The sequence below is a fragment of the Zalophus californianus genome, chromosome 12 (assembly GCF_009762305.2).
Source record: "Zalophus californianus isolate mZalCal1 chromosome 12, mZalCal1.pri.v2, whole genome shotgun sequence".
NCBI classification, from domain to species: domain Eukaryota; kingdom Metazoa; phylum Chordata; class Mammalia; order Carnivora; family Otariidae; genus Zalophus; species Zalophus californianus.
In genome coordinates, this window is record NC_045606.1 from 84,073,328 (window position 1) to 84,099,048 (window position 25,721).

At 43.2% G+C, this 25,721-nt stretch overlaps 1 protein-coding gene across 4 annotated transcripts; it reads right to left on the reverse strand.

Moving 5' to 3' along the window:
• Positions 1-1,544: 1,544 nt before the first annotated feature.
• ZC3HC1 (zinc finger C3HC-type containing 1) lies at positions 1,545-25,721 on the reverse strand. Of its 4 annotated transcripts, none has more exons than XM_027574663.2 (10): positions 25,534-25,721; positions 23,589-23,700; positions 20,010-20,160; positions 19,381-19,464; positions 13,236-13,363; positions 11,906-12,060; positions 10,572-10,815; positions 10,004-10,216; positions 9,355-9,561; positions 1,545-1,656 (listed from the first exon to the last, which is right to left on the reverse strand). In XM_027574663.2, the coding sequence occupies exons 1-10, from the start codon at positions 25,677-25,679 to the stop codon at positions 1,582-1,584; spliced, it is 1,515 nt and encodes a 504-aa protein (XP_027430464.1). In that variant the 5' UTR covers positions 25,680-25,721; the 3' UTR covers positions 1,545-1,581. The 4 variants fall into 4 exon arrangements, with proteins under 4 accessions (XP_027430464.1, XP_027430466.1, XP_027430465.1 ...); XM_027574664.2 differs by lacking the exon at positions 1,545-1,656 and adding an exon at positions 6,759-7,197 and having other exon boundaries at positions 25,534-25,719; XM_027574665.2 differs by lacking the exon at positions 19,381-19,464.

Here is a 25,721-nt window from a genome sequence, read left to right on the forward strand (position 1 = left end):
CATGTGTATTTCCTTCTTCTCCCTTGGTTCTAGTTAGGCTGGATAAGACTCGCTAGGAAATGGACATGGAAGCTAAAAGTGATTTTTTTTTTGTCTCTGGGCACCTTGGTTTCCTCATGAGAACTGTGAGGGTCCTGGAGGTGAACCTGGAATTCCTTCCTGGTCGGATGTTTCATGTTCCTACTTGCATTCTCTTGAGGGCTGTTACTGACCTACTGTGGAAAACAGCCCATTCCCCCCACCCCCATATCTACCTACTGTGATAGTGAGGACAGAAAGCTGAAAAGTGTATTATTAAAATGGCCTGAATCGTTGGATAATCTGAATAAACCACCAAGTCTCCCTGGCCTACCCCTCCTCCCCAGAGACCTTCATACAGACTTGGTTCCCCCCATCCCCCTCTTCCTAGTTGGCTTCTGTCAACTCGCGCACAGCAGCACTCTAGAAAGAGAACAGTAATCTCCGGCAACACTTCAGCCAAGAAGCAATGCGAGAAAAGAGAGCATGGGACAAAGATGGAACAAGCGGTCTCTAATTAAAGCTGCGGGATTCACGTCAGAGGGCACGGGTCAGCTGACCCAGATAACAGCTACTTAAAGCCAGAGTAGGACTAAAACTATAAATAGCAAGGAAAACTGAGGAGGAAGTGTTCGTATTTTTGCTGTTGGTCAAGCTGTACATGCAGCCGTTTTTTGTTGCTAAGTCGGAACAGGGTGGAAGGGGTTTACAAGCTGGCTCTGAGGCAGCCACAACGGGCCTGAGAGTTTGAGGGGTGAAAGAGGAAAGCCCCCAAAGAGCATGTTGCACCTGCTAAGTCTGTTAAAGTTGGCTACAATTTACAAATCCCGTGAGCAGTTCAAGAGAGTCTGTTCAGCTGTGAGATGCAGATCTCAGCTTTGTGCTGGGAAAAGGAAGATCACAGAATCACTGCGCTGAAAGATATTCCCAGCTGTATCAGAATGGAAAGATCAGAAGGCTGCGAAGTAGGGGTCTGGCGGCAGCTCTGCCACGTTCTAGCTGTATGAGGGCGCTTGTTTTTAACGGCTATTGAACTTCAGTCTTTCCCTTGTGTAAAAACAAAGTCTCCTTGGATGGGAAGTGCAACCTTTGTTAAAACCATACGTAGGATCCTAGAGACCTTAGTGGAGAAAAACAGGAAAAGGAGAGTCGGAAGGCAGGGAGGACTGGCCAAACGAGGGAGTCTCCAGGATACCGCCGCTCACCCTGATGCTGGACCAAGACTGCAAAAGAAGGTTCTCACCTGCGAAGTAGAGAGGAAGGCGTTGAAAGTTCTATTTGCCAGCAGATGATTAACACAGAGATTACACCGCATCCTCGTAAGCTACCTACTGTGGCTCAGGAAAGCAGGAAAATTCCTGACCATGATGATTTATAGTGCCAACTCTGAGGATGGTAAAATAGCAAAAAATGAAATTTTAGGCAATTATCTTTTTTTTTTTTAAAGATTTTATTTGTCCCAGAGAGAGGGTACAAGCAGGGGGAGGGGCAGAAGGAGAGGGAGAAGCAGGCTCCCTGCTGAGCAGGGAGCCCGATGCGGGACTTGATCCCAGGACCCTGGGATCATGCCCCGAGCCTAAGGCAGCTGCTTAACCGACTGAGCCACCCAGGCGTCCCAATTATTTTCTTCCGAAGGATCTGCCAAAAGAAGAAAAATTGTATTTTCAAATAAAGAATCAAATCAGGAAAAGTGGGTTCCTGAAAAGGCCACACCAAGAGCTTTGATGGGAACAACTCAGAAGAAGAACGAGTAGCCTGGGGTTGAAGTGATCTCGTAGCGTGTGGACACGAACATCAGCTTTGGGAAGAAGTTCATGAGCTCGATTCCATCTGTACCAGTTGGAGTTCTCCAGGGAAACAGAACCGGTGTGATATGTACAGATACATACAAAGAGATTTTCTGGGGCGCCTGGGTGGCTTAGTTGGTTAAGCGACTGCCTTCAGCTCAGGTCATGGTCCTGGAGTCCCGGGATCGAGTCCTGCATCGGGCTCCCCGCTCAGCGGGGAGTCTGCTTCTCCCTCTGACCCTCTTCCTTCTCGTGCTCTGTATCTCTCATTTGCTCTCTCAAATAAATAAATAAAATCTTTTTAAAAAAAAAACAAAGAGATTTTCTGTGGGAATTGGCCCACACAATCATAGAGGCTGAGGAGGCCCATAATCTGTCTCATGCAAGCTGGAGGCCAAGGGAAGCTGGTGGTGCCGTTCCAATCCAGGCTTGAAGGCCCAAGAACCAGGAGCTCCGAGGTCCAAGAATAGAAGACAGATGTCAAAGCTCAAGCAAAGAACACATTCACCCTTCCCCTTTTGTTTTATTCAGGCCCTCAATGGATTGGATGATCCCCACTCGCATTGGTGAGAGTGATCTACTTTACTTCTTCACCGATTTTAAAGCTCATCTCTTCCTGAAACATCCTCATGGATACATCTAGAAATAACATTGTACCGGCTATCTGGACATCCCTCAGCCCAGTGAAGCTGACATATAAAATTGAGCATCACCCTGTCTGAGAACACCCACTGCTGTTTGAAAGTATACTTAGTCCATCACTTCTCGGCCTTTTGGCTAAGATCATGTGAAAGTATACTCAGTCCAGCCTAGTAGTGTATTCACCAGAAACTTGGGACAGGTAGCCTCAAGCCTTGGGTACATAGTTACATAGGTACATAGTTACATAGGCTGACGATAAGGTGGATGGCTTTATTTTATGCAGTTCTCTAGATTGCATTTGAAACAATGACCCTCGACTTTAGGGTCCTCCTAAAGGATTCTCCTCTCCTGACCTCTAGGACATCATTTGTAGACAGATACTGAACTCAAAATGTTAAAAATACAACTATTGTGTTCCCTCCTCTCCTGGCTCTTGATCTGGAATGGCTGGCCACAGACCTCACAGTCGCCCTTGATTCCTTCCCCTTCCTCACGCCCAGACTGTTCACGTTGAAGTTGTCAATGACTTTTCTGTCAAGTCATCCATTGTCTCTGCCATCACACCTCCTTTAGAGCCTTCCTGTCTCCCCTAATGTGCTATCCACACACACCACAATGATCTTCCTGAGTACAAATGTCATTTCCCTGCTGAAATTCAAGTTTCCCTTTTCCCACAGAATCAAGACCACACTCCTCAGCAGAACAGAGACTCCAATCTGTCCTGACTTCTGTTCTCTTACCCTTTCTATTCTATTCCACAGTGCACAGGCCACAGCAGAATACCTGCTCTTTCAGGAACATAGGAAATTCTGCTCATTTGCTCACAACATTCCTTCAGCCTCAAATATCCTTATTTCATTGTCTGATGTGTGCCAGGCAGTTTCAAGTGCTGTCTAAACAAGATAGATAATGGTGGTTGGCTCCATAGCTCAGGGGTTAGAGCACTGCTCTTGTAAACAAGATAGATAATGTGGCGCCTAGCTGGCTCAATAAGTAGAACATGTGACTCTTGACTTTGGGGTCATGAGTTTGAGCCCCATGTTGGGGGTAGAGTTTACTTAAAAAAAAAGATAAGATGGACAAGGTCCCAGTTTTCACAGAGCCTACATGTCCTACTCATCTCCAAGTCCAGCTCAAATCTATACCTTTCTGGAAGTTCTCTCCAATTCCATACATGATAATTTGCTTTTTTTTAAAATTTTTTTAAATAAGCTCTACACCCTATATGGGACTTGCACTCACAACCCTGAGATCAAGAGTTGCACGCTTGGGTGCCTGGGTGGCTCAGATGGTTAAGTGTCTGCCTTCGGCTCAGCTCATGATCCCAGGGTCCTGGGATCAAGTCCCGCATTGGGCTCCCTGCTCCTTGGGAGCCTGCTTCTCCCTCTGCTTCTCTCTCTCTCTCCGTCTCTCATGAATGAATAAATAAAATATTAAAAAAAAAAAGAGTTGCACACTTGGGGCACCTGGGTGGCTTGGTTGGTTGAGCGTCTTTGTTTCAGCTCAGGTCATGATCTCAGGGTTGTGAGATCCAGCCCCACATCAGGCTCCCCCGCTCAGCAGGGAGTGTGCTTGTGATTTTCTCTCCCCTTCTCTCTGCCCCTCCCACTCATGCTCTCTCTCTCTCAAATAAATATTAAAAAAAAAAACAAGAGTCACACATTCTACCAACTGAGCCAGCCAGGTGCCCCTCAATTCTTTTATGCTTCTCCCAGAGTATTGAGCATTCTTGTGCAACATTTGTGTATAGATGTGTCTTCCAGCCTGGATGATAAACTTCTGGAGGGCAGAAACAGGAAGTGATTATGTTTGCACTATACAAGGGCTTACACAGTGCCTCCCACATGGAAGAGATTGTTTCTTGAATTACACCCGAGTCTATTGCAATCTGCTTCCATTTATACTTTAAACACAAACACATGCACAAACACACACACATGCACAAAACAAGCTTGTGGAGCTTTGCCTATTTTATTTATTTTTTAATTTTTTTTTAAAGATTTTATTTATTTAATTGACAGAGAGAGAGAGAGAGAGAGAGAGCGAGAGAGGGAACACAAGCAGGGGGAGTGGGAGAGGGAGAAGCAGGCTTCCTGCTGAGCAGGGAGCCCAATGTGGGACTCGATCCCAGGACCCTGGGATCATGACCTGAGCCGAAGGCAGTCGCTTAACCAACTGAGCCACCCAGGCACCCCAAGCCTATTTTAAAGAAATGTGAATACTTTCCTTGGAGGGAGGTATATAATTAAAAATTGCAGTGGACTTTAAAAAATCTACCCACATTATTATAACCTGGTAGTCCTTTTGAGCACCTTGTGTTAATGGTTCTGCACCATTCCTAAAGTGGTGACCTAGAGGATACGAGCTTCTAGAGGGTAGACTCCAAACTCACTTAGTCACCAGTGAGCAAAAAGCTTCCACCCTGGGCCCAAAGTCTCATTTCTGTGAATGTCAGAGAGCTGCCCACCAATCTACCCCTAAGGGGACCATGGAGACTGACAATGAACACTCATGCCAAAGGCAAAAGAGCACCCCTAAAAAAATAACCTGGGAACAGCTCTACCAGCCTCATCTGATAGAGGATTGATTTAGGAGTGATATCAACATGATTTACCCTTTTATTTTATTTATTTTTTTTTAAGATTTTATTTATTTATTTGAGAGAGAGAATGAGAGAGAGAGAGCACATCAGAGGGGATAGGGTCAGAGGGAGAAGCAGACTCCCTGCCGAGCAGGGAGCCCGATGCGGGACTCGATCTTGGTACTCCAGGATCATGACCTGAGCCGAAGGCAGTCGCTTAACCAACTGAGCCACCCAGGCGCCCATGATTTACCCTTTTAAAAGTTAGGGCTGAGGGGCGCCTGGGTGGCTCAGTCGGTTAAGCGACTGCCTTCGGCTCAGGTCATGATCCTGGAGTCCCGGGATCGAGTCCCACATCGGGCTCCCTGCTCAGCGGGGAGTCTGCTTCTCCCTCTCACCCTCCCCCATCTCATGCTCTCTCTCTATCTCATTCTCTCTCTCAAATAAATAAATAAAATCTTTATAAAAAAAAAAAAAAAAAAAAAAAAAAAAAAAAATAAAAGTTAGGGCTGAAAAATGACAAATTTAAAAATCTGATATGCATAAAAAAAAGGGACCGTCCTTCAGACTAAAGGGATTTATGCAACCCATGATCTTGAATTGGACCTGGTTTGGACAAATCAAATGTAGAGAACATCTTGGAATACTTAGGAATTTTGTCTATGGACCGGGTACTAGATGATGTTAAGGGATCATTCATTTTTGTTGGGTGAAGAATACAGGAAAAAATGTATTTTGTTAAGAGATGGAAACTGAAGTTTAGCACGGGCAGAATATTATGATGTCTATTATCTTCTTTAAAATATTTCAGTATAAAAGTGAATCAGAAACCCAACCAAACACAGTTACTAAAAGAAAATATGACATTTCAGACAGTACTTTCTAGCCTTTCTGGCCCTATTATCTGTGGGCAGTCTTATTTAGATGGGACGGGTCAGGGTCCATCTTCTCTACCACAGACACTAATGCTCCCCACCAGCAGTCAAGGGGCTTTGGGGAGCCCCACTCAGGGGAGCCGTGTACAGAAGGCACATGGAGAGGGGTCTCTCCTCAAGGACTTTCTTCCCTTATTAGAGCCTCTCATTCTGTTATTGCCAAAGTGAAGAGAACATTATCAGCCTGCCATTCACTACAACACACATCTCCTGGTGACATAACGAACACCCTCTGGTTCACAAATACCTCTTTGGGGGACGCCTGGGTGGCTCAGTCAAACGTCTGACTTTTTTTTTTAAAGATTTATTTTTTATTTTGAGAGAGAGAGAGAGAGAGTGAGCACATGAGAGGGGGGAGGGTCAGAGGGAGAAGCAGGTTCCTCGCTGAGCGGGGAGCCCGATGCGGGACTCGATCCCAGGACTCCAGGATCATGACCTGAGCCGAAGGCAGTTGCTTAACCAACTGAGCCACCCAGGCGCCCAACGTCTGACTCTTGATTTCGGCTCAGGTCATGATCTCAGGGTCGTGAGATCGAGCCTTGCGTAGGACTCCATGGTCAGCGTGTTGTCTGCTTGAGATTCTCTCTCTCCCCTTCCCCCTGCCCTTCCCCCACCTCCAAAAAAAGAAATACCTCTTCGACTAGAATCACAAGTAAATTAATAAATGTCAGGCTTTGCAGCCAATCTGCAAACTGAAATTTAGATTTTGTTAAGTGCTCCGCTCAAGTTTTCTCAGTGTCTGCCTTGTTTGTATCAGCCCAGGAGGCAAGAAGGAAGGTAGTTCTCCAGCAGTAAGAAATTTAACAAATATTTTATTAATACATACTCTCATATTCCTGGGATGTAAGAGTCCTCAAAACACTGCCCCGTACTGAAAGAGAGTAAAAGTGCTCAAGTCCTTGGTCTTCCGTCTGTTTGAATAAACCCCACACTCCTTTAACAGAAGCAGGCTTGCTGTACCTCACCTGCCCACACCCCGCATGGAAACAGGCTCCCCCTCAGTCAGACACAGACAGTGACATTCACTGCCTTTTGCAAGGACAGGGGCTCCTTATGATTAAACCAGAACGGAGAAAAACTTAGCATCTGCTGACCAAAAAGGATTTCAGACTTTATTTCTCAAAGTCCTTCATTCTGCTTCTCTCCAGGAAGGGCTGGAAAATCTTCAGGATGAGCATAAAGATTCCCACTGCCGGAATATTCGGAATACCTTCCTTGATTTCTCAGAGAGACTCTATAGGTAGAAAAGCTCATTATTAGAGATTAAATTCTTTTATAAAGACGAAGGGTGGGGTAACAGCTTTAAGGCTTGGTCTGTGAATTTCTCCCACGGTGATCTAGATAGGTCTAGGATTGAGAAAAACAAGCTAACTTTATATTATTACTTTATATTGTATACATCACACACACCTAAAAATACCGGACTAAAAATCAACCGTTGCCCGCGTTCTACAGTTACACGACCGCTGATGCACTCTGAGCCTGTCACACACGGCTTGTGTCCTCCCCCAAGCACCTGCGTCCATCTTAGTCTTTGTGTGTGAGGCGGACACTTGGGACCCACCATTAGCGCAGCACACGTGTTGCGCTGGTTTCCACTGGTGATGCTGAATTGGTCCCAGTGCATTATTTCTTGTGAACAAGGATTCACATTCACGTGATGCCTCGCTGGGGTTAACAGTATAACCCACGACGAAGGGGTGAAACGAAGCTAAATGATGACCCTGGCCTTCTCAGCTTCATTTATAGCCAGCGGAGCTAATAATAGGAAGACTCTCACTGCCACTTGGTCGTGCCTATGAAGTGATCTGAGATTCTGAGAAATGGTGTGACAGGGAGACAAAGCAATTCACTAAAAGATAAAAGTTCTCAGGGAATCAGAACACTTGGTTCTCTCTGTGGGAGTCACAGTGAAGAGCACAGGGTCGCAGTGAGAATATAAATAATCACCAAGCAAGATAATCCATAAAGTTACCTCCACTTTCGGACATCAGAAGACATTTTCACTGTCTTCTTATCCTATTTGTGGATGAGTGTCTCAATAAAATAAAAGTCTGGGGCAGGGGTGGGGAGACTCTGAGCTCTTACTAATGATGGAGGGGAATTTAGTGAATAGAGTGACAAAGTTAAAAGAAACTCTGGTTGAAAAAATAACATAAACTTTTTTCTAACATCAAGATCCTTTACCCAGCCTCATTAAGCTCTGAACTTCCCAGTCATAGCAGCTGTGGGAAGGTTAAGACAAACTACCAAAAAGGGTCTCAAAAGTCCTGGAACCAGGGCCAATTAGGAGGTCAACTTCTCCCACTACAAAAACAAAAACTAAACAAAACAAAAAAACCACCAAAACAAAAAACCCCACAAGAACCCTGGTGGGATTTCTTGTTAGTAAGACAGTGACAGAGGGCAGTCAGTAAGGCTCTATTTCAGGAAGATCTGGGCAGAGAATATAGGTGGAGACAGTTGTCCTCAGATAGCTTTACATATTTTCAAAAGTTTTTAAACTGGAAAAATGAGGATTTTTTTTTTCCCTGTGGAAAAACTTGGGAAGCCTTCATTTGCATTGTTTACTAAGGGTACAAATGTACATTCTTGGGCTTTTCGCAATGCTATGGTTCTCGCCAGCAGAATCCCACAAACCTGGGAGTGCTTCTTGTAAACATCAACTGGCAAGTATTATTTTACTTTGTCCTTGGAGGGCATGGGGGTCAGACATTATTCTATTCATGAAATGCTGTAAGGCAGATTTGGGAAGGAGCCAGCAAAGGAAAGAGAACCCAGTTTCCATGATTCCTTATTGCCCACCCTCCTATCACTTCCCCTCTTTACACAGAGTAAACACTTGTTTTCTCAGCTGTCAAGGTGGATTTGCATCTACCCACATTTTGCAAGCAGCAGAGATCATGACTGCCAACGGCCAGCTGAGGCTCAGTGCCCAAGCCTGGGGCTGTGGAACAGAGCAAAGTAACATGCCCACCGTGCGGAATGAAACTGTCATCTGGGGGTCAGAGTACAGGGCTCCAGACAGCTAAGTTAACTGGCCAGGCTCCAAATGCAAGTGACAGCAACTGACAGAAAAAGCAGCCATTCCGCAACATGGGGCTGGAGCAGCTGCCTCCCCTCTATTTCTGTTTTGATACTCCTTCTTTACTTTGAGTCATTTTAGTTAAGAAGACAAACAATTTACCAGAATTTGAGGGAAGGCCAAATGCTAAGCAACTGCAGGAAGACTGAATTAGTTCCATGCCGATTCTCTGGGACGAAACCTGACTCTGTCTAACTTGACTTCCGAGCGCTGAGGGCAGGCAGGGTGCTAATTATAGGACCCGCCTCTGCTCCTCATCCCATGAACAGCAAGTGCCGCACACGCGCAGGCAGCGGCTTATCTCACCGTGTGGTCTGTTTCGGCCGGCTGGCTGGACTGCTTGTGGGCCAAGAGGATGTTCAGCACGGCCTTCCAGCCTGGCTCTGCGGGGCCCCTGGTGTCTACCTCCGTTCCACCATGCTCCCTGGTTTCCTTGCCAAGTGGGACATTTACCCAAGGGCACCAGTCTCTATGCTGAGAGGCAGGGTCAAAGAAGCTTCGGGAAGATGTGTCCTGAGAGGGGGAAGAGAAATAGTGCTGATGAAGGGCGGGTGCCACATCAATTCAGGGAGGCACCGCTAGGAGCTGTCCCAACCAGAATCTCTCAAGTGCCCACGTTTCCAGTCTGACGTTCTCCTTTCAACACTGTCTACGTCATGCCCACTCTCTTTATAAATACTTTCATTCCCTTCATGTTAAACCAACAGTACCTGATCAGGTCGGTCCCCCTGATCTCACTGCCATCCCCATGGGCCTGAAATATTTACTATCTCTCCAGAATCCACTGCAAAGATATGGTACCCAACTGTCCCATCTTGAAACTTATTCACATTATCTACTTAGAGTCACAGGACCCGGGAAGGGCTCATGCCTGCTTCCCTGTGCTACACGGTGAGGGCCTGGCGTGTTGCACTGCCTGTTGTGTTCAGGCACTTCTACACACAGGTGGACTCACCGAGCTGCTGGAAGAGCAGAGGCGAGCTCGCTTGGCTTTCCGGAGAGGGCTAGATGGCACCTCCAGGCCAGTGCCGTCTCCTGTCCCCATACTGCGGGTCACGGGCCGAGTTCTGGTCGTGGGGCTAGCAGCCTCTGGCTCAGAACGGTCAACGGGACTGGAAGAGTCCCAGCTCCGAGTTCGGGAGACAATGGGACCTGGGCTCCTTTCAGCCTGAAGGAAAGAAGAGGTAACAGAAGTACACCAATGACATAAAGGACAATGGTCAGAACAAAGTTTTCTAGAAGCAGGTGAAAGCTAATGCTTTACAGTTTAAACTCTAAGAATTTACTTTCTGAACCATCGACAAAACTAAACTCTTGAAAAAAATAATATATTTTTATACAAAATCATGAATATAGCTTCTGCATTGCAACTGGTGAATAAAAACAATGCGGTATTCTGGTCAATGTGGTCAGAAGTGAAGCTTACCCACCTAAGGTCATCTCCAACTTTTCCATCACAACACTTTTGGGAAGAATGTTGCTTTTTAAAAAGGCCACCCCAAGCAAGCCAATTAAGTCCATACCTGCTCTGAGCCAGGGGAACATGTAGCATCCTGGCTCCGGGTCATCATCCTCCGAGGAGACTCAGGCACAAGAGGGAAGCGCTCTGGCTTCCCCTCAGCGCCTGGGATGGGGGAGCTGGTCAGGCCAAAGGATGCATCCAGGTCTGTCAGGGATGACTCAATCTGCTGGAAGCCCCAGAGCCCCACTTTCCTCATACACTGTGAACAGGTTATCAGGGAGAGCTGCATGGGTTCCAAAGAAGAACTAGGCAGGAACAGAAAAGAAAGTTTCCTCAAAGAGTAACATTTCCAAGGGACTAAGTGTAATCATTCATGAGAACGCTTTATCTCATCAAACGAATCTTTGGAACAGCCCAGTGGACTGGGAATCATGTCATCTCAGGCCCCCAACTCCATCGTCTCTCACAAAGTTCCTAAAGAAAGATCTAAGGGTCTTGGTGTAACCTCTAAGGCAAGACTATCTTAAAGGTTATGTTTTATAAATTCTCCTATTCTTTTTGAAACTTTTTCCTTTTCAATGAAAAATATTCCTTAATCTATCAAAGAAAGTGTATTTAAAGTAAATCTAGATTGGTTCCAACAGTTTTCTTTTTTTTTTTTGAGATTTTATTTTTAGGGGCGCCTGGGTGGCTCAGTCATTGGGCGTCTGCCTTTGGCTTGGATCATGGTCCCAGGGTCCTGGGATCGAGCCCCACATCGGGCTCCCTGCTTGGTGGGAGGCCTGCTTCTCCCTCTTCCACTCCCCCTGCTTGTGTTCCCTCTCTCACTGTGTCTCTCTGTCAAATAAATAAACTCTAAAAAAAAAAAAAAAGATTTTATTTTTAAGTAATCTCTACATCCAGCGGGGGCTTGAACTCACAACCCTGAGATAAGAGTCAGTGCTCCACCGACTGAGCCAGCCATGTGCCCCCGTTCCAACAGTTTTCTATCTCAGAGGGAGTCTATGCCAAATTGAGCAGCTAGAATGGAAACACCAACATGGAGGCCTGAGGGCTCCAGCTGGCGTTTCCTTTGGTAGTTTTTATGAATTCAACTGATTTTTCTTCCTTTCTATAAACAGAAAGGAACTTCACTGTTTCCAAGAGCACAGATTCTCAGCTGGGAAGTGATAGTAAAAAAACAAAAAACAAAAAACAAAGTTTAGGTGTGTCCAAGAATTTCTGAGGTCAAATCTGGTTTTGTTAGTGATTCTTACCATCCCCTTGCCACTCCCTCAGGTTTTGTCTGTTTTTCTGACAGGAAACACCATGGATCTCCAATCCTATTAGTGACTGATGGATACCAGTGTATGATGTTGTAAGAGTTCACGTCCCCCTGCAAATTCACTGACTAACCTACACGCCCAGCCGCACAGAGAGAGAACACAGGCAGTGACATGGACTTGGATGTCTGAGCCTAATTTGCTTGCAGTTTTTCTCTCATCAGTTCGGTGATCAAGTTCATCTTCAAGCAGGTGCAGAAGAAGACTAATCTTGTCTTCTGTCAAGCACTACAAAGGAACCAAGGTCACAGACTGAAATTTCCAACCACAAAAATCACATATGAGGATGTATCTAGAGGGTACAAGGCAAAAATCATGAAAGAAATCCCAAACATGAAGACAATTCTCTTCATTACGGAAGGCTCACTTCTAGGACAGGGCTAAGGTTTCAGACAGAAGCTTTCTGAAATGCCCTGCATCTGTTGATTGAGAAAGGTAGCAGTTTTCCTAGAACTACCAGATCTTTTCTTAGTTCTACTTTGTTTTCAATTTACCAATGCAGATTTTCTCTGAAACCTGCAAACTTCAAAACCCAAGTAATGAAAACAGATTCCTATTTATATCTTAACCTGACACTGAATTTACTTCTTGACAGACCAAGAGAGCTTGCCAAGGTTTTTATTTTTGTTCTAAGAATAATAAAGAGCTGACAAGGTGAACAAAAAAGCTGCCTTGGCTAGGGACAAGGGACATTTAAAATAGGCACAGAGTTGGGGTGCCTAGGTGGCTCAGTTGGTTGAGTGTCCGACTCTTGGTTTTGGCTTGGGGCATGATCTTGGGGTCATGAGGCTTGGGAATCTCTCTCTCCTTCTCCCTCTGCCCCTCCCCCCATGCTCTTTCTAAAATAAATAATCTTAAATAAATAAATAAAAAATAATATAGGCACAGAAGTTAAACTTTGGTTAAAATCCAAAGAGCCTCTCAACTTGAAGAAACAAAATAATAGCTTCTATTTCCTACAGTAAAGCTTGTCTTTGGAGTGTCTACAGGGTGATGAAATGGGACACTAGATATTCAGTTTCCAAGTACAGATATTCAGTTTCAGAGCATTTCTAATTTCTCTTCACAGGGGAGAAGGGAGTTTCTAACTTCTGTAATATTTTCTTTGGGAAATGATATGCAATAAACCATATGAAGTCACATTTCAGTATCTTCTGTTAAATAGTTTAAGTAACAAATCAAGATAAAATTGAATGTGTGCCATTTAAAGAATCCTATCTAGAAGTTTCAGTGGGACCCATTTACTTAAACTCTCAATAGCTGGTGGAGATTAGAAAAGGTCAGTTGAGGGACAACTAGTTCTCTTCATAGCAATCTGAATCCTCTGTCACTTAAAGAGATGCTTCATGTACAAATGGTAGTGACAACTGAAGGCCACTGTAGGCTAGCCAAGAAAAACTCACCATAGTTTTCAAGTCCTCTGGCCTCAGGGAAGGAAGCTGGAGGTCCAAGTGACAAAGGCTTTGAAAACGATCTAGGAATTCACTAACAAGAACAGCAGGTTCATCCAATGGCAACATCCCAAATCGATCTGTGGACAAAGTACACTGGAAGATCATGTGGTGCAAATTGTTAAAAAATAAAAGATGTCTGTAAAACAATGGGGATTAGGTACTGATAAAATTGATAAACTATTTGAAGGTATTAAGAATTACTGACTTTTTTTGATGGGGCTGTAATGATATTTTTGTGATAATATTCAAAAAAAGAAGATTCTCAAGAAGGGTTTCTCAGAAGCAGTCGGTCTAAGCTGAATTAGAAGACCAACAACAGTGTGTAAAAGCAAAGGCCCAAAGGAATGGCACAGATGGGTAATTCTAAATAGTTTCACAGGACTGGAACAAAGTCTGCCTATGGGGAAAGGAGTAGGAGATGGGGTTAAAGTGTAGAGAGTAACTAGACCATGACTTTACTAATGTATGTGATGAGAAATTACTTAAAGATTTTTTTTTAATTTCACATATTTTTTTTTTAAGATTTTATTTATTTGTCAGAGAGAGAGAGCGTGCACAAGCAGGGGGGAGCGGCAGGCTGAGGGAGAAGTAGGCTCCCCACTGAGCAAGAAGCCCGATGTGGGACTTGATCCCAGGATGCTGGGATCATGAACACTGAAAGAGTGATATTATAGATAACATGCACAGTTTAGAGTAGAGATTGTAAGGGGTCAGTTGGGATGCAAAAAAATAAGCTTAGCAGACATTAAAGTGATCTAAGGTAATAATCCCTGTAAAATACCAGTGGCAGAAGAATGGAGAGAAGGAACATCAATGTTATAAAATTCATTTAATGACTGGGGGTGGGGGGATGGGGTAACTGGGTGACGGGCATTAAGGAGGGCACATGATGTAATGAGCACTGGGTGTTACATGCAACCAATGAATCACTGAACTCTACCTCTGAAACTAATAATACACTATATGTTAATTAACTGAATTTAAATGTAAAAAAAAAGTACTCAGTGCGATAGATATTATCGTATAAATTTTACAGATGAGGAATCTGAGGAATATAAAAGTAACATATCCAGGTCTTATGATCAGTGAGTGACAAAAGCTCCTGCTTTTATAGAGTTTCTATTACAGCACTTGGAATTTCTTCCTATTCTTCAACAGTACTAGGGAATTCCTAGTTTCTTATAGCTCCTTTACTTTTGTTTTGTTGTTAACCTTTGTTTTGTTGTTACCCTTTTGTTACTAAATACCTCATGTATGTAGACTTTTCTTTCCCAACAATACCTAAGCTCCTAAGACAGGGATCAAGCTGTCTGGCCCTTTGTGTCCAGCAAAAACCTAACATCGTATTTTAGGCAATAGTTTTTAAAACTACAGCTATTACCCCTTCTTAGGTTCTGAAATCAGTTTATCATTTACCTAATTTACAACCCAGTTATTTTTTTTTAAAGATTTTATTTATTCATTTGAGAGAGAGAATGAGAGAGAGAGAGAGAGCGAGCGCACATGGTGGGGGAGGGTCAGAGGGAGAAGCAGACTCCCTGCTGAGCAGGGAGCCTGATGCAGGACTCGATCCCGGGACTCCAGGATCATGACCTGAGCCGAAGGCAGTCGCTTAACCAACTGAGCCACCCAGGCGCCCTACAACCCAGTTATTTTAATGAAATAGAATGCAATAATATATCAAACTGTGGCAATGAAAAAAATGAACTCTAGAAGACACTGAGGAACCTTAAATGTATAGTGCTATGTGAGAGAAGCCAGTCTGAAAAGCTGCATGCTGTGGGATTCTAACTATATGACATTCCGGAAACAGTAAAACTATGGAGACAGTAAAAATGATCAGTGGTTGCCAGTGATTCTGGGGGAGGGAAGGAGTGAATGATGAAAAGGTAGAGCACAGGGAATTTTCAGGGCTGTGAGGCACTTCTATATAATGTCATGGTGGATACGGGTCATTATATATTTGTCAAAATCCATAGAATGTACAACACAGTGAACCCTAATATATACTATGGACTTTAGTTAATAAAGATGTTTTTTTTTAAAAAATATTTACTTATTTATTTGACAGAGAGAGAGACAGCGAGAGAGGGAACACAAGCAGGAGGAGTGGGAGAGGGAGAAGCAGGCTTCCCGTGGAGCAGGGAGCCCGATGTGGGGCTCGATCCCAGGACCCTGGGATCGTGACCTGAGCCGAAGGCAGACGCTTAACGACTGAGCCACCCAGGTGCCCCTAGTCACACTTTTCTTAATGGTAGTCTTGGAGAGCGGAGGAGCAAGAGTTCACTTAGCATATCTAGGCAGGCCGAGGTGGGGCTTGATCCTGGGACTCCAGCATCATGACCTGAGCCGAAGGCAGATGCTTAACTGAATGAGCCACCCAGGCACCCCTAAATAAAATCTTTTTTTTTAAAGATTTTTTTATTTATTCATTTGAGACACAGAGATACAGAGAGAGAGAGAGCATGAGCAGTGGGAGAGGCAGAGGGAGAGGGAGAAGCAGACTCCCCGCTGAGCCAGGAGCCTGATGTGGGGCTCAATCCCAGGACCCCGGGATCATGACCTGAGCCGAAGGCAGACACTTAACCATCTGAGCCATCCAGGCGCCCCAATAAAATCTTTTAAAATGTGCTTTTGGGGGTGCCTGGGTGGCTCAGTCGTTAAGTGTCTGCCTACCAGACTGTACACCTAAACATGTGCAGTTTATTATGTCAATTATCCCTCAATCATAAGGATGCTTAAAAAAAAAAAAAGAAAAAGAAAAAATCTCTTTTCTAGTTTTGTTATTAAGAGGTACAAAAGTAAAAATAGCACTTTGTTCACCACTTATTGTATCATCAGCAACCAGATTTTGGTCCCTAATGTTATTAAATATTCTCAAACTATTAAAAGTTGTTGCAAGTAACCAAATATGTCAAGACATATGCCATCAATTTAAAAAGATGTATCATTTTACTAGAAAAGTCCAATTATAAAAAAACTACAATCAACAAAAAAGGTATGGATTTTAAAAAATCAAGTGAAGGGGCGCCAGGGTGGCTTAGTGGGTTGAGTGTCCAAATCTTGGTTTCGGCTCAGGTCATGATCTCAGGGTCGTGAGATCAAGTCCCAGTTGGGCTCGGCGGGGAGTGCACTTGAGATTCTTTCCCCCTTTTTCTCCCTCTCCCTTTGCTCCTCCCCCTGCTCTCTGCCCTCTCTCTAAAAATAAGTAAGTAAAATCCTTTAAGAAATAAAAAATTAAAAATAAAACAAAAAATCAAGTGAGGTTTAACACTAAGAAGGAAACATGTTCTGATGACCAGTGGCTCAGGTTTGACAAAACTTAGGAGACTGGTCACTTTGGTCTGATTTAGGGTTTGGTCTGATTCCTACAATCCTAAGAAAATACTAGTAAAAACTGATGAAGGCAAAAGAGCAAACAGAAGAAATTAAACCCACCATGAAAATGTTTTAACATAAGTTAAACTTTATGTTTTATATTAACATATGTGAGTATTTTGTCTACTTCAGTGTTTGATATGTTCAAAATAATCAGTCTAGTCAATTAGTAATTATAAATTATAATTATAAATTAAAATATTTAAGGGGATTTAATTTAGTTGGTAAACGTTAGAAAAAAATTACCTTCAAAATTATATTTCTCAGATATGCTTAATAAATGTAAGCATTAAAGCATAAATAGTTGTAGGTCTTCCTCTCTTCACACTAAAGTCTCTGGAATGTGAAAGAACCAAACCAAGGGTGGTATAATTGAAAGGTCACATTTGAGATCTGTTTAGAAGGTAGAATGGACAGGACCAGGTGGTGATGATAGATAGGGAAGGGCATCTAAAGTGACATCCAGGTTTCTGGCTAGGACAACTAGGGGGGAGGTCAGTACCATTTAAGATGGAGAAAATATAAGAGAAGTAAAGTTTAGGTACAAAATGAAGACTTCAGTTTTGCACATATTGAATTCCAGGTACCTATAAGACATTACATAAAAATGTTTAGAAGGTAGTTGAAAATGAGTCAAGCTCAAAAGAAAAGTTGGGATAGGAGTTAGAGGTCTGCAAGTAGGTGGAACAAGAAAGCAGAGTGTATAATAATAAGAGTTGGGAACCACCAACAGGGTCCTGGGCAGATCCTAAAAACCTGGACTGGGTACACTGGGAGAAGGAGTCACATCCTCGTGGGACTGAGTTCAGTTGTACTACACAGTGAAATAGCTAGGCCAACAGCAGCAACTCCTTGTTACACATCATCTTCACTTTAAAAATGTTATTCCTTAATAGTCCCTTCTATCTCCCCTTATCAGTAAATGGCACTCTATAGACACTTTCAATCTTTCTCTCTCTTTTTTAAAGATTTTATTTATTTATTTGAGAGTGAGCAAGAGAGGGAGCACGAGCAGGGGCAGAGGGAGAGGGAGAAGCAGACTCCCTGCTCAGGTGGTGTTCGATCCCAGGACCCTGAGATCATGACCTGAGCCAAAGGCAGATGCCCAAGTGACTGAGTATTTCCAGGCATCAGTGACCCTGGAATTGGCTTGAGCTGTCCTACTGAAATAAAAGTTAGACCTGCATGGCACGAATGTCTGGTCAGGCATGAAGTTTTGCAACTGGTCTTGGTGAGCCTTCTGGAAGGCTCTGCTGTGGAGGCTGGTTACCCAGCAAGAATATGCCTATGTGACCAGTAAAATATCTATCTATCTATTTATAAAAAGATTTATTTATTTGAGAGAGGGAGAGAGAGAGCGGGGTGGGGATGGGCAGAGGGAGAGAGAATCTCAAGCATACTCTGTGCTGAGTGCTAAGCCTGATGCAGGGCTCAATCTCACAACCCTGAGATCACAATCTGAGCCAAAACCAAGAGTCCAACACCCAACTGACTATGCCACTCAGGTGCCCCAACCAGTAAAATATTTAAAAATCCCACTTGCTGGGGTGCTGGGTGACTCAGTTAAGTGTCTGACTCTTGATTTCAGCTCAGGTCATGATCTTAGGGTCATGGGATTGAGGCCTGCATCACGCTCCATACTCAGCGGGAGTCTGATTGAAGATTCTCTCCCTCTGTCCCCCTCCCCACTCATGGACGCATGCTCTCTCTCTCTCTCTAAAATGGGTAAATAAATCTTTAAAAAAAAATCCCACTTGTTACTACATTTTGGGCTTTTTGTGCATAGAAACACTTAAAGGCCAAGAGCCTTCAAGGGTACAGATACGATTAAAAATAACTAAAACAACTTTAAAAGATAGGAGAATATTAGCAACTGCATCATCTTAATATTTTTCACAGAACAAGCTCTAAATCAAGATTCTAAGATCAATAACAAAGGAGCTATCATGTATCTTATAAGGCAGGGCATTCTGCAGTGTGAGGCTTCATAAAACTCCTGTGTCTCTTAGCCTAAGTATAAATTTCGGAACCATAAAGAAAACATACCCTGATGTTAGTTTCCTAGAATACATAGTCAGGTTCACTCTAAAGTAGCTTAGTTCTAAAAAAAAACTAAAGACTGAAGTTAATAATTAGAGTGAAGACAATCACAAAGTCACCTGATGCAAGAGAGTGCGCCCTGCCAAGGCCCTTATACAGGCAGTCTTTGGCTTCAATGCTCTGTTATATTGTGTCATTTCACTGTGATAAACTCTATATTTGTAATCACTCTCATCTGGCTTCCTGTGAGTCTGCTTTAGCAACCGAACCCCATTTAACTGCCACCGTTAGTGCACCAAAGGAAGCCAGGGGAGAACATGGGACTGTTTGCTATGGTGGGAAAAGCAGAGTTTGAAATCAGATAAAACCATAGTTTTGCCTCCTCACCACTTGGTTTTAAGATCTCTGACTCTGTTTCCTCACCCCAAAAATGGGTTGAGAATCTAGCTCCCAGGGCCCCTGTGAGAATTAAGTGGGATAATGTATACATGGCTAAGCTGTTGGCATGCTGAATGCCATAATAAAGTTAAGTAAGAACCTAACAAGTGGATGAATGTAAGTTCTTCTTGAAAAGCACAAGTAGAAAGGAAGAAAAGAAACCTCCAAGACTAGATTTTCGCAAAGAAATAGACAATACTAGAAGAGATGGTAAATGGGAGATCTTGGAAATGAGTACCTGGGGAGGGGCTGTCTGGCCAGAAACAGAACTTCTCGTGGGCAGTGCACAAGGCTTTCTTCAGCTCAGCACATCGGTCCTTATCTGAAACCCACATAGGGAGTAATGCCTTAGAAAACACTAGATAGATTCAAAATCGAATGGCCAAGAACCTTTAAGAGTATAGACAGAATTAAAAATAAAAATGACTAAGATAATTTTAAAAGCCATGAAAATATTAGCAACTATATCATCTTAATATTTTTCACAAAACAAGTTCTAAATCAAGATCCTAAGCTCAATAACAAAGGAGATAATATGTGTCTTACAAGGCAGGCATTCTGAAGCACCAGGCTTCATCAAAGTGCCTTGTCTCTTTGTCTAAGTATACATTTTGGAACCATAAAGTAAACATACCCTGCTGTTAGTTTTCCAGAATGCATAAAGTCAGGTTCACTTTAAAATAGCTCAGTTTTTTAAAAAAGTAGTAACTGAAGCTAATCATTAAGATGAAGACGATCACAAATTCACTTTGCTCCATGTAATAGTACACATTCTTTGATCAAACACAGGTGACTGGTCTTTTTAGAAAAACTGGTCTAATATATCTGTGAACATGGAGGAAAATGTAATTTGTACTTTATACTTACATCGGTCAAAATCAAAAGCTGGTTGTAAACTGGCACAGAGAAAAGCCTGGCAGCTGGAGCACTTGAGCATATCACATTCAACTGTGACCCAGCCGTATTTTGCACAGACAAGTGGAGACAGCTCGGAGGGCTTACCTGCCCATTTCAGAGAGTATTCACATTAAGAAAAACAACACTGCAAGTATATTAAAATGAGTAAGTCAAAAATTAAAACTTGAACTCATTCTTTTATATATACAGGAATAAACAGATTGAGAGGAAAAGCCATAAGAAAAGTTTGAAAAAACTATTTTTAAAGCACACATACTTCACAGAATAATGAAAGTCATTTGAATAATAACCAGAGGGGCAAAAATTATTAACTTTTTCTCTACAGAGCCCTGTGTATTTTATGCTTAAAATATGGGAATTTGAAAATATTCTAAATCAGCAAAAGAGGGCCTAAAGGCTAGAAAACAGAAATTTATTTATTTTTTTTAAAGCAGTTCTTTTTTTATTTATTTGAGAGAGAGAGAGAGCACAAGAGGGGGTAGGGTCAGAGGGAGAAGCAGACTCCCCGCTGAGCAGGGAGCCCGATGCGGGACTCGATCCTGGGACTCCAGGATCATGACCTGAGCCGAAGGCAGTCGCTTCACCAACTGAGCCACTCAGGCGCCCTAGAAAACAGAATTTAGATATAAATGTTAAAGGGCTCCAAGCTGGGCATGGAGTCTATTTAAAAAAATAGTAAGTAAATAAGTAAATAAAAGTACTAGAATTACTTAACTAGCTGTGTTAAATAAACAATTGTCATATCCTAAGTGGTGATCAATTCATATCCATGAAAACAAAAAAGACCCAAAGAAAACGGTTCTAAATACTGCAGCAAAATCAGGAATTAGTCCAAGGAGCAGCAGAAGGATTAAAATACCTTCCTCTTCCTGAGCAATTTATTCCTAAAGCTATCAGATGGTGAGCAAGGAGGACAGCCAGGAAGGTGAGGGGAGGCAGCTCAGTGCCAGGTGTCAGAAGCCAAAGTGGGTAAAAAGGGGCTGCTCACCTTGAGGTGCTGAAGCCAAGTAGGGTGTAAAGAAATCTCCATGGGGTCCCCGATCACCAAATCAGGGATAACCGGAGTATCAAAATATATCATGATAGTAATGGATTATAACCCACTGAATAAAAAAGGCAGCCCAGGCTGCTCTGAGTAAATTACTACTTAATGAAGTTTGATGAGGAATGGGATATTTGCATAGTTTTTTTTTTTTTAAAGATTTTATTTATTTATTTGAGAGAGAGAGAATGAGAGATAGAGAGCACGAGAGGGAAGAGGGTCAGAGGGAGAAGCAGACTCCCTGCTGAGCAGGGAGCCCGATGCGGGACTCGATCCCGGGACTCCAGGACCATGACCTGAGCCGAAGGCAGTCGCTTAACCAACTGAGCCACCCAGGCGCCCTATATTTGCATAGTTTCAAAGCACCTCTGCCCAAAACACTTTAACTACAAAGAAAGAAGAGAGTTACTTTACAATGGAAAAGATGGGCAGACACTCCCTGACTCAAGGGAGGAAAGGAATCACCAGGAAAGGGATACACCTAAATCTGCCACCTGGCAGGACGCAGTGAGCACACAGCACCGTCCTGGGAGGCTCCTCCACCAGCTGCATCGAACTGAAAGGAAACAGCAGACAGATGCGAATTGAGGTACACTCCGAAAAACAACTGGCCTGTCACCTTCGAACGTATCACGATCACGAAATTCCAGGAAAAACAGGAATCTCAACTGGCTCCTTTTGTTATAAAGAGTATTATTAGGGGGCGCCTGGGTGGCTCAGTCGTTGGGCGTCTGCCTTTGGCTCAGGTCATGATCCCAGGGTCCTGGGATCGAGCCCCGCATCGGGCTCCCTGCTTCGCGGGGAGCCTGCTTCTCCCTCTCCTGCTCCCCCTGCTTGTGTTCCCGCTCTCGCTGTGTCTCTCTGTGTCAAATAAATAAATAAAATCTTAAAAAAAAAAAAAAGAATATTATTAGGACAACTGTTGAAATGATTAGGGTCTGAGGGTTAGATGGTAGTAATTTATTAGGTGAAATTTCCTGATTTTGATGGCTGTATTGCAGTTATGTAGGAAAAAGTCCTTCTATGTAGGAAATATTTGGGGGTAGCGAGTATCATCACTTTGGCAACTTACTTATATGTAGCTCAGAAAGGAAGTTCTTTATAACCTGCGCAACAAAGTCTGCAAGTCTATAATTGTTTTATGTTTTATATTTTTTAAAAAATCACTCTAGGGGCGCCTGGGTGGCTCAGTTGGTTAATTGACTGCCTTCGGCTCAGGTCATGATCCTGGAGTCCCGGGATGGAGTCCCACATCGGGCTCCCTGCTGAGCAGGGAGTCTGCTTCTCCCTCTGAACCTCTTGCCTCTCATGCTCTCTATCTCTCAAATAAATAAATGAAATCTTTAAAAAAAAAAAATAAAAAATAAAAAATCACTCTAGTGAATAGAAAAGGGCAGAAGTGATGGGATGTCACCTCTGAGATTAGGTCACAAAAAGAGTCTAGCTTCTTTCTTGCTCTCTTTCACTTGCTCACTCTGATGGAAGCCAGCTGCCATGCTATGAACTGTCCGTGTGGAGAGGCCCATGTTGCAAGGAATGTAGGGAGGGCTCTAGCCAACAGCCACTACAGACTTGAAGCCCTCAATCCAATAGCCATGTGGGTGAGCTTGGAAGTGCATCTTCTCCTAGGAGAGCCTGGAGATGACTTGCAGGTCAGCTGCCACCTCGATTGTAGCCTGCGAGAGACCCTAAGCTAGAGGACCCAACCAAGCTGGGCCCACATTCCTGACCCACAGAAATTGTGACCTAAGTGGTTGGTTGTTTTAAGCCATTAAGTCATAGTGTAGTTCATTATGTAATAATAGATAATATACAGGGGAAAATCTAGAAAGAGACAGGAAGGGTAGTAGGCAGTCTCAAAAAACGTTAGGTTGGGGTACCAATAGCCTTATGCTGTATTCCTGACTCTGCCATTTGCTAGCAGGTTGACCAGAGGCAAGTCACATAATCTACCTGAAACTGTTTCCTCTTCTGTAAATGAGTATAATAATAATAATAATACCTGTTTTCATAGGTTTAAGGTGAAGATCAAATGTGATAATATATGTGAAAATACGCTACATACAAGTGTTAATTATTATTTCTTCTCCTCTCGAGCTCTTACTGTTTTCTTCTGTGAAAAGAAAAGGTCAGGGGAAAAAAAAAGGTCAGGTCATCTCAACACTTGATCTTAGCCAAAAGGCCAAGAAGCGATGTCGGGTCATCTCAAACATCCCTTTGAGGAACAACATTCTCTGATGCTAATTTTCCTATAAAATTTCTTACCAAATCTACTTTTTAAAAAAATTTTAACTAGGCTCCATGCCCAACATGGGACTTGAACTCACGACCCTGAGATTAAGAGTCACATGCTCTACCAACTGGGCCAGCCAGTCGCCCCTTACCAAGTTTAATTCTTAAATTTAAAACATCAGAGTAAGTGGAGGAGTAACAGTTCCAGGAGCAGGGAGAAAGTGCAGCTCACATGAGCTAATAAAAAAGGATATAGAAAATGTTTCCACTCTGCTAAAGAAGGCTTCTTTGCTTGTAGATTCCAATGGCGGCTGTTCTGCTTGGGGCGACCCATTAACTGACTGGAATGTGGCAGATGTGTCCTTCCTAAAATAAAGTGGCAGAACTCTTGATAATCCTTCCACAGCATCACTTTGCCCAAACATTTTTCATCTCACTTCTCAGCACATCATAGCATCAATCATGCCACGCTGGATTTTAACCTTTCTAAAAATCATTTGTTATGTCATTCCTCTGCTTAAAATTATCAATGGTTTCACAATACTTACTAAATAGAATCCAAATTCTTCAGTCTGGCGTTCAAACCTCTTTACAGTTTGGCCATACCTACTAATCCTATACCGGCAAACTGTTCTAGCTCACGCACTATTCTCCAATAGTATTTCACACAACTTATGTAAACATAAAATTAGACTCAAGGCTTCTATGCATTAGACAATTTGAACCACCTTAGAAATTTAACTCTTTTTAACACAGGGAAAAAAATTTTGATATTTCTACCTGGGTTGACTCTTGATATCCACCCCCCAAAAAAAGAACTAATTTGAAAATTCAAATCAAAGTAAAGATCTCCAGGGGTGCCTGGGTGGCTCAGTTGGTTAAGCATCATGGGATCCCCCCGGATCAGGCTCTCTGCTCTGAGGGGAGCCTGCTTCTCCCTCTCCCTGCCACACCCCCTGCTTGTGCTCTCTCTGTCACATAACTAAATAAAATCTTAAAAAAAAAAAAAAGTAAAGATCTTCAGGCAATTTTATGAAAAAAATTCAGGGAGAAAAAAACCAACAAAACAATTATCTTATTTTCAGCAAAAGGTATTTCAGCAGCATGTGGGAGGGGTAGAGGGAGGAACTGCTGAGGAAAAAAGTCATTTTAACAAAAACAGGGTTACACCAACTATTATAACTCAAAAGAAATAAACTCAAAGACTTTCTCAGAGAGTCAGAGAGCCTCAGGGAAGTGTGGTTCTTGAAAGAAATTGAGAGGATCCACAAACCTGTCTGAGAAAAAAGTGACATTTTACTAACCTCTAACTGAAATTTAGCATTTCCTTCAATTATGAATGAAGGTAATAAAAAAAAAAACCCACAAAATATAGTAGCATCAGCAGTACCTGTGAATTTGTCACCAATGGAAATCAGATATTTTGTCACCACATTATGGTTGTTGCACGTTTTGAAATATCACTTATGTTTATGATTGCTTCAGAATTATGGTAGATAGCAGACATTACTAGATGTTAATTAACTCTTTAATAATGAACCACATGTTACTGCATCACTTTTAAAAAAAGACTTTATTTATTTATTTGAGAGGGAGAGAGCGCACAACCAGGGAGAGGGGCAGAGGAAGAGGGAGAAGCAGGTTCCCCTCCGAACAAGGAGCCCCATACGGGGCTTGATCCCAAGACCCTGGGACCACCACCCCAGCGGAAGGCAGACGCTTAACCGACTAAGCCACCCAGGCACCCCATTGCATCACTTTTTAAATTTTACTCTCTTGATAACTGCATTCCAACGTAATTTTTTAAAATAATCCTATGTAATTTACTTCATGCACTTAAAAATATTCTGAGAAGGGGTTCATAAGCTTTACCCGGCTGCCAAAGGTGTCTAAGGCTCAAAAAAAGGTTAAGAAATCAAACTAAGATGTCAGGTGCATATTCAGTTAGCGGTCTTTTTTTTCCTTCCCTCCAAAACCTGTCTCGTGGCAAAAATCCGCCCGTGGTACGGAATGCAGTACATCCCGATAAGATTAAAGCCGAGTAAACGTAGTAAACCCATTCTCTTTCACAACCCCTGACGTAGCCAACCCCACCAACCGAGTTGCAGACCCAGGGGATCCCCCTCCCCCCCAGGCCTGCGTTCCCCAAACCCTCCCCAATCCGCCCGCGCCGGACCCAGGGTGGACTCGCGAACTCACGCTTCCGCGCCTCCCTCCTCCGGGGCAATCCCCTCATCTATCAGCTGCCGGACTTTTTGGGGAGTCCCTTCTGGGGAGCGAACAACCGCACCCCAATTCTTTTCAACCCCCGCAGCGAACGCTTGCCCCTCACTGGGCGCCGCCATCTTGGTCCGTTGCGGAGTTGCTTCCCCGCGGGTTTGAAGGCT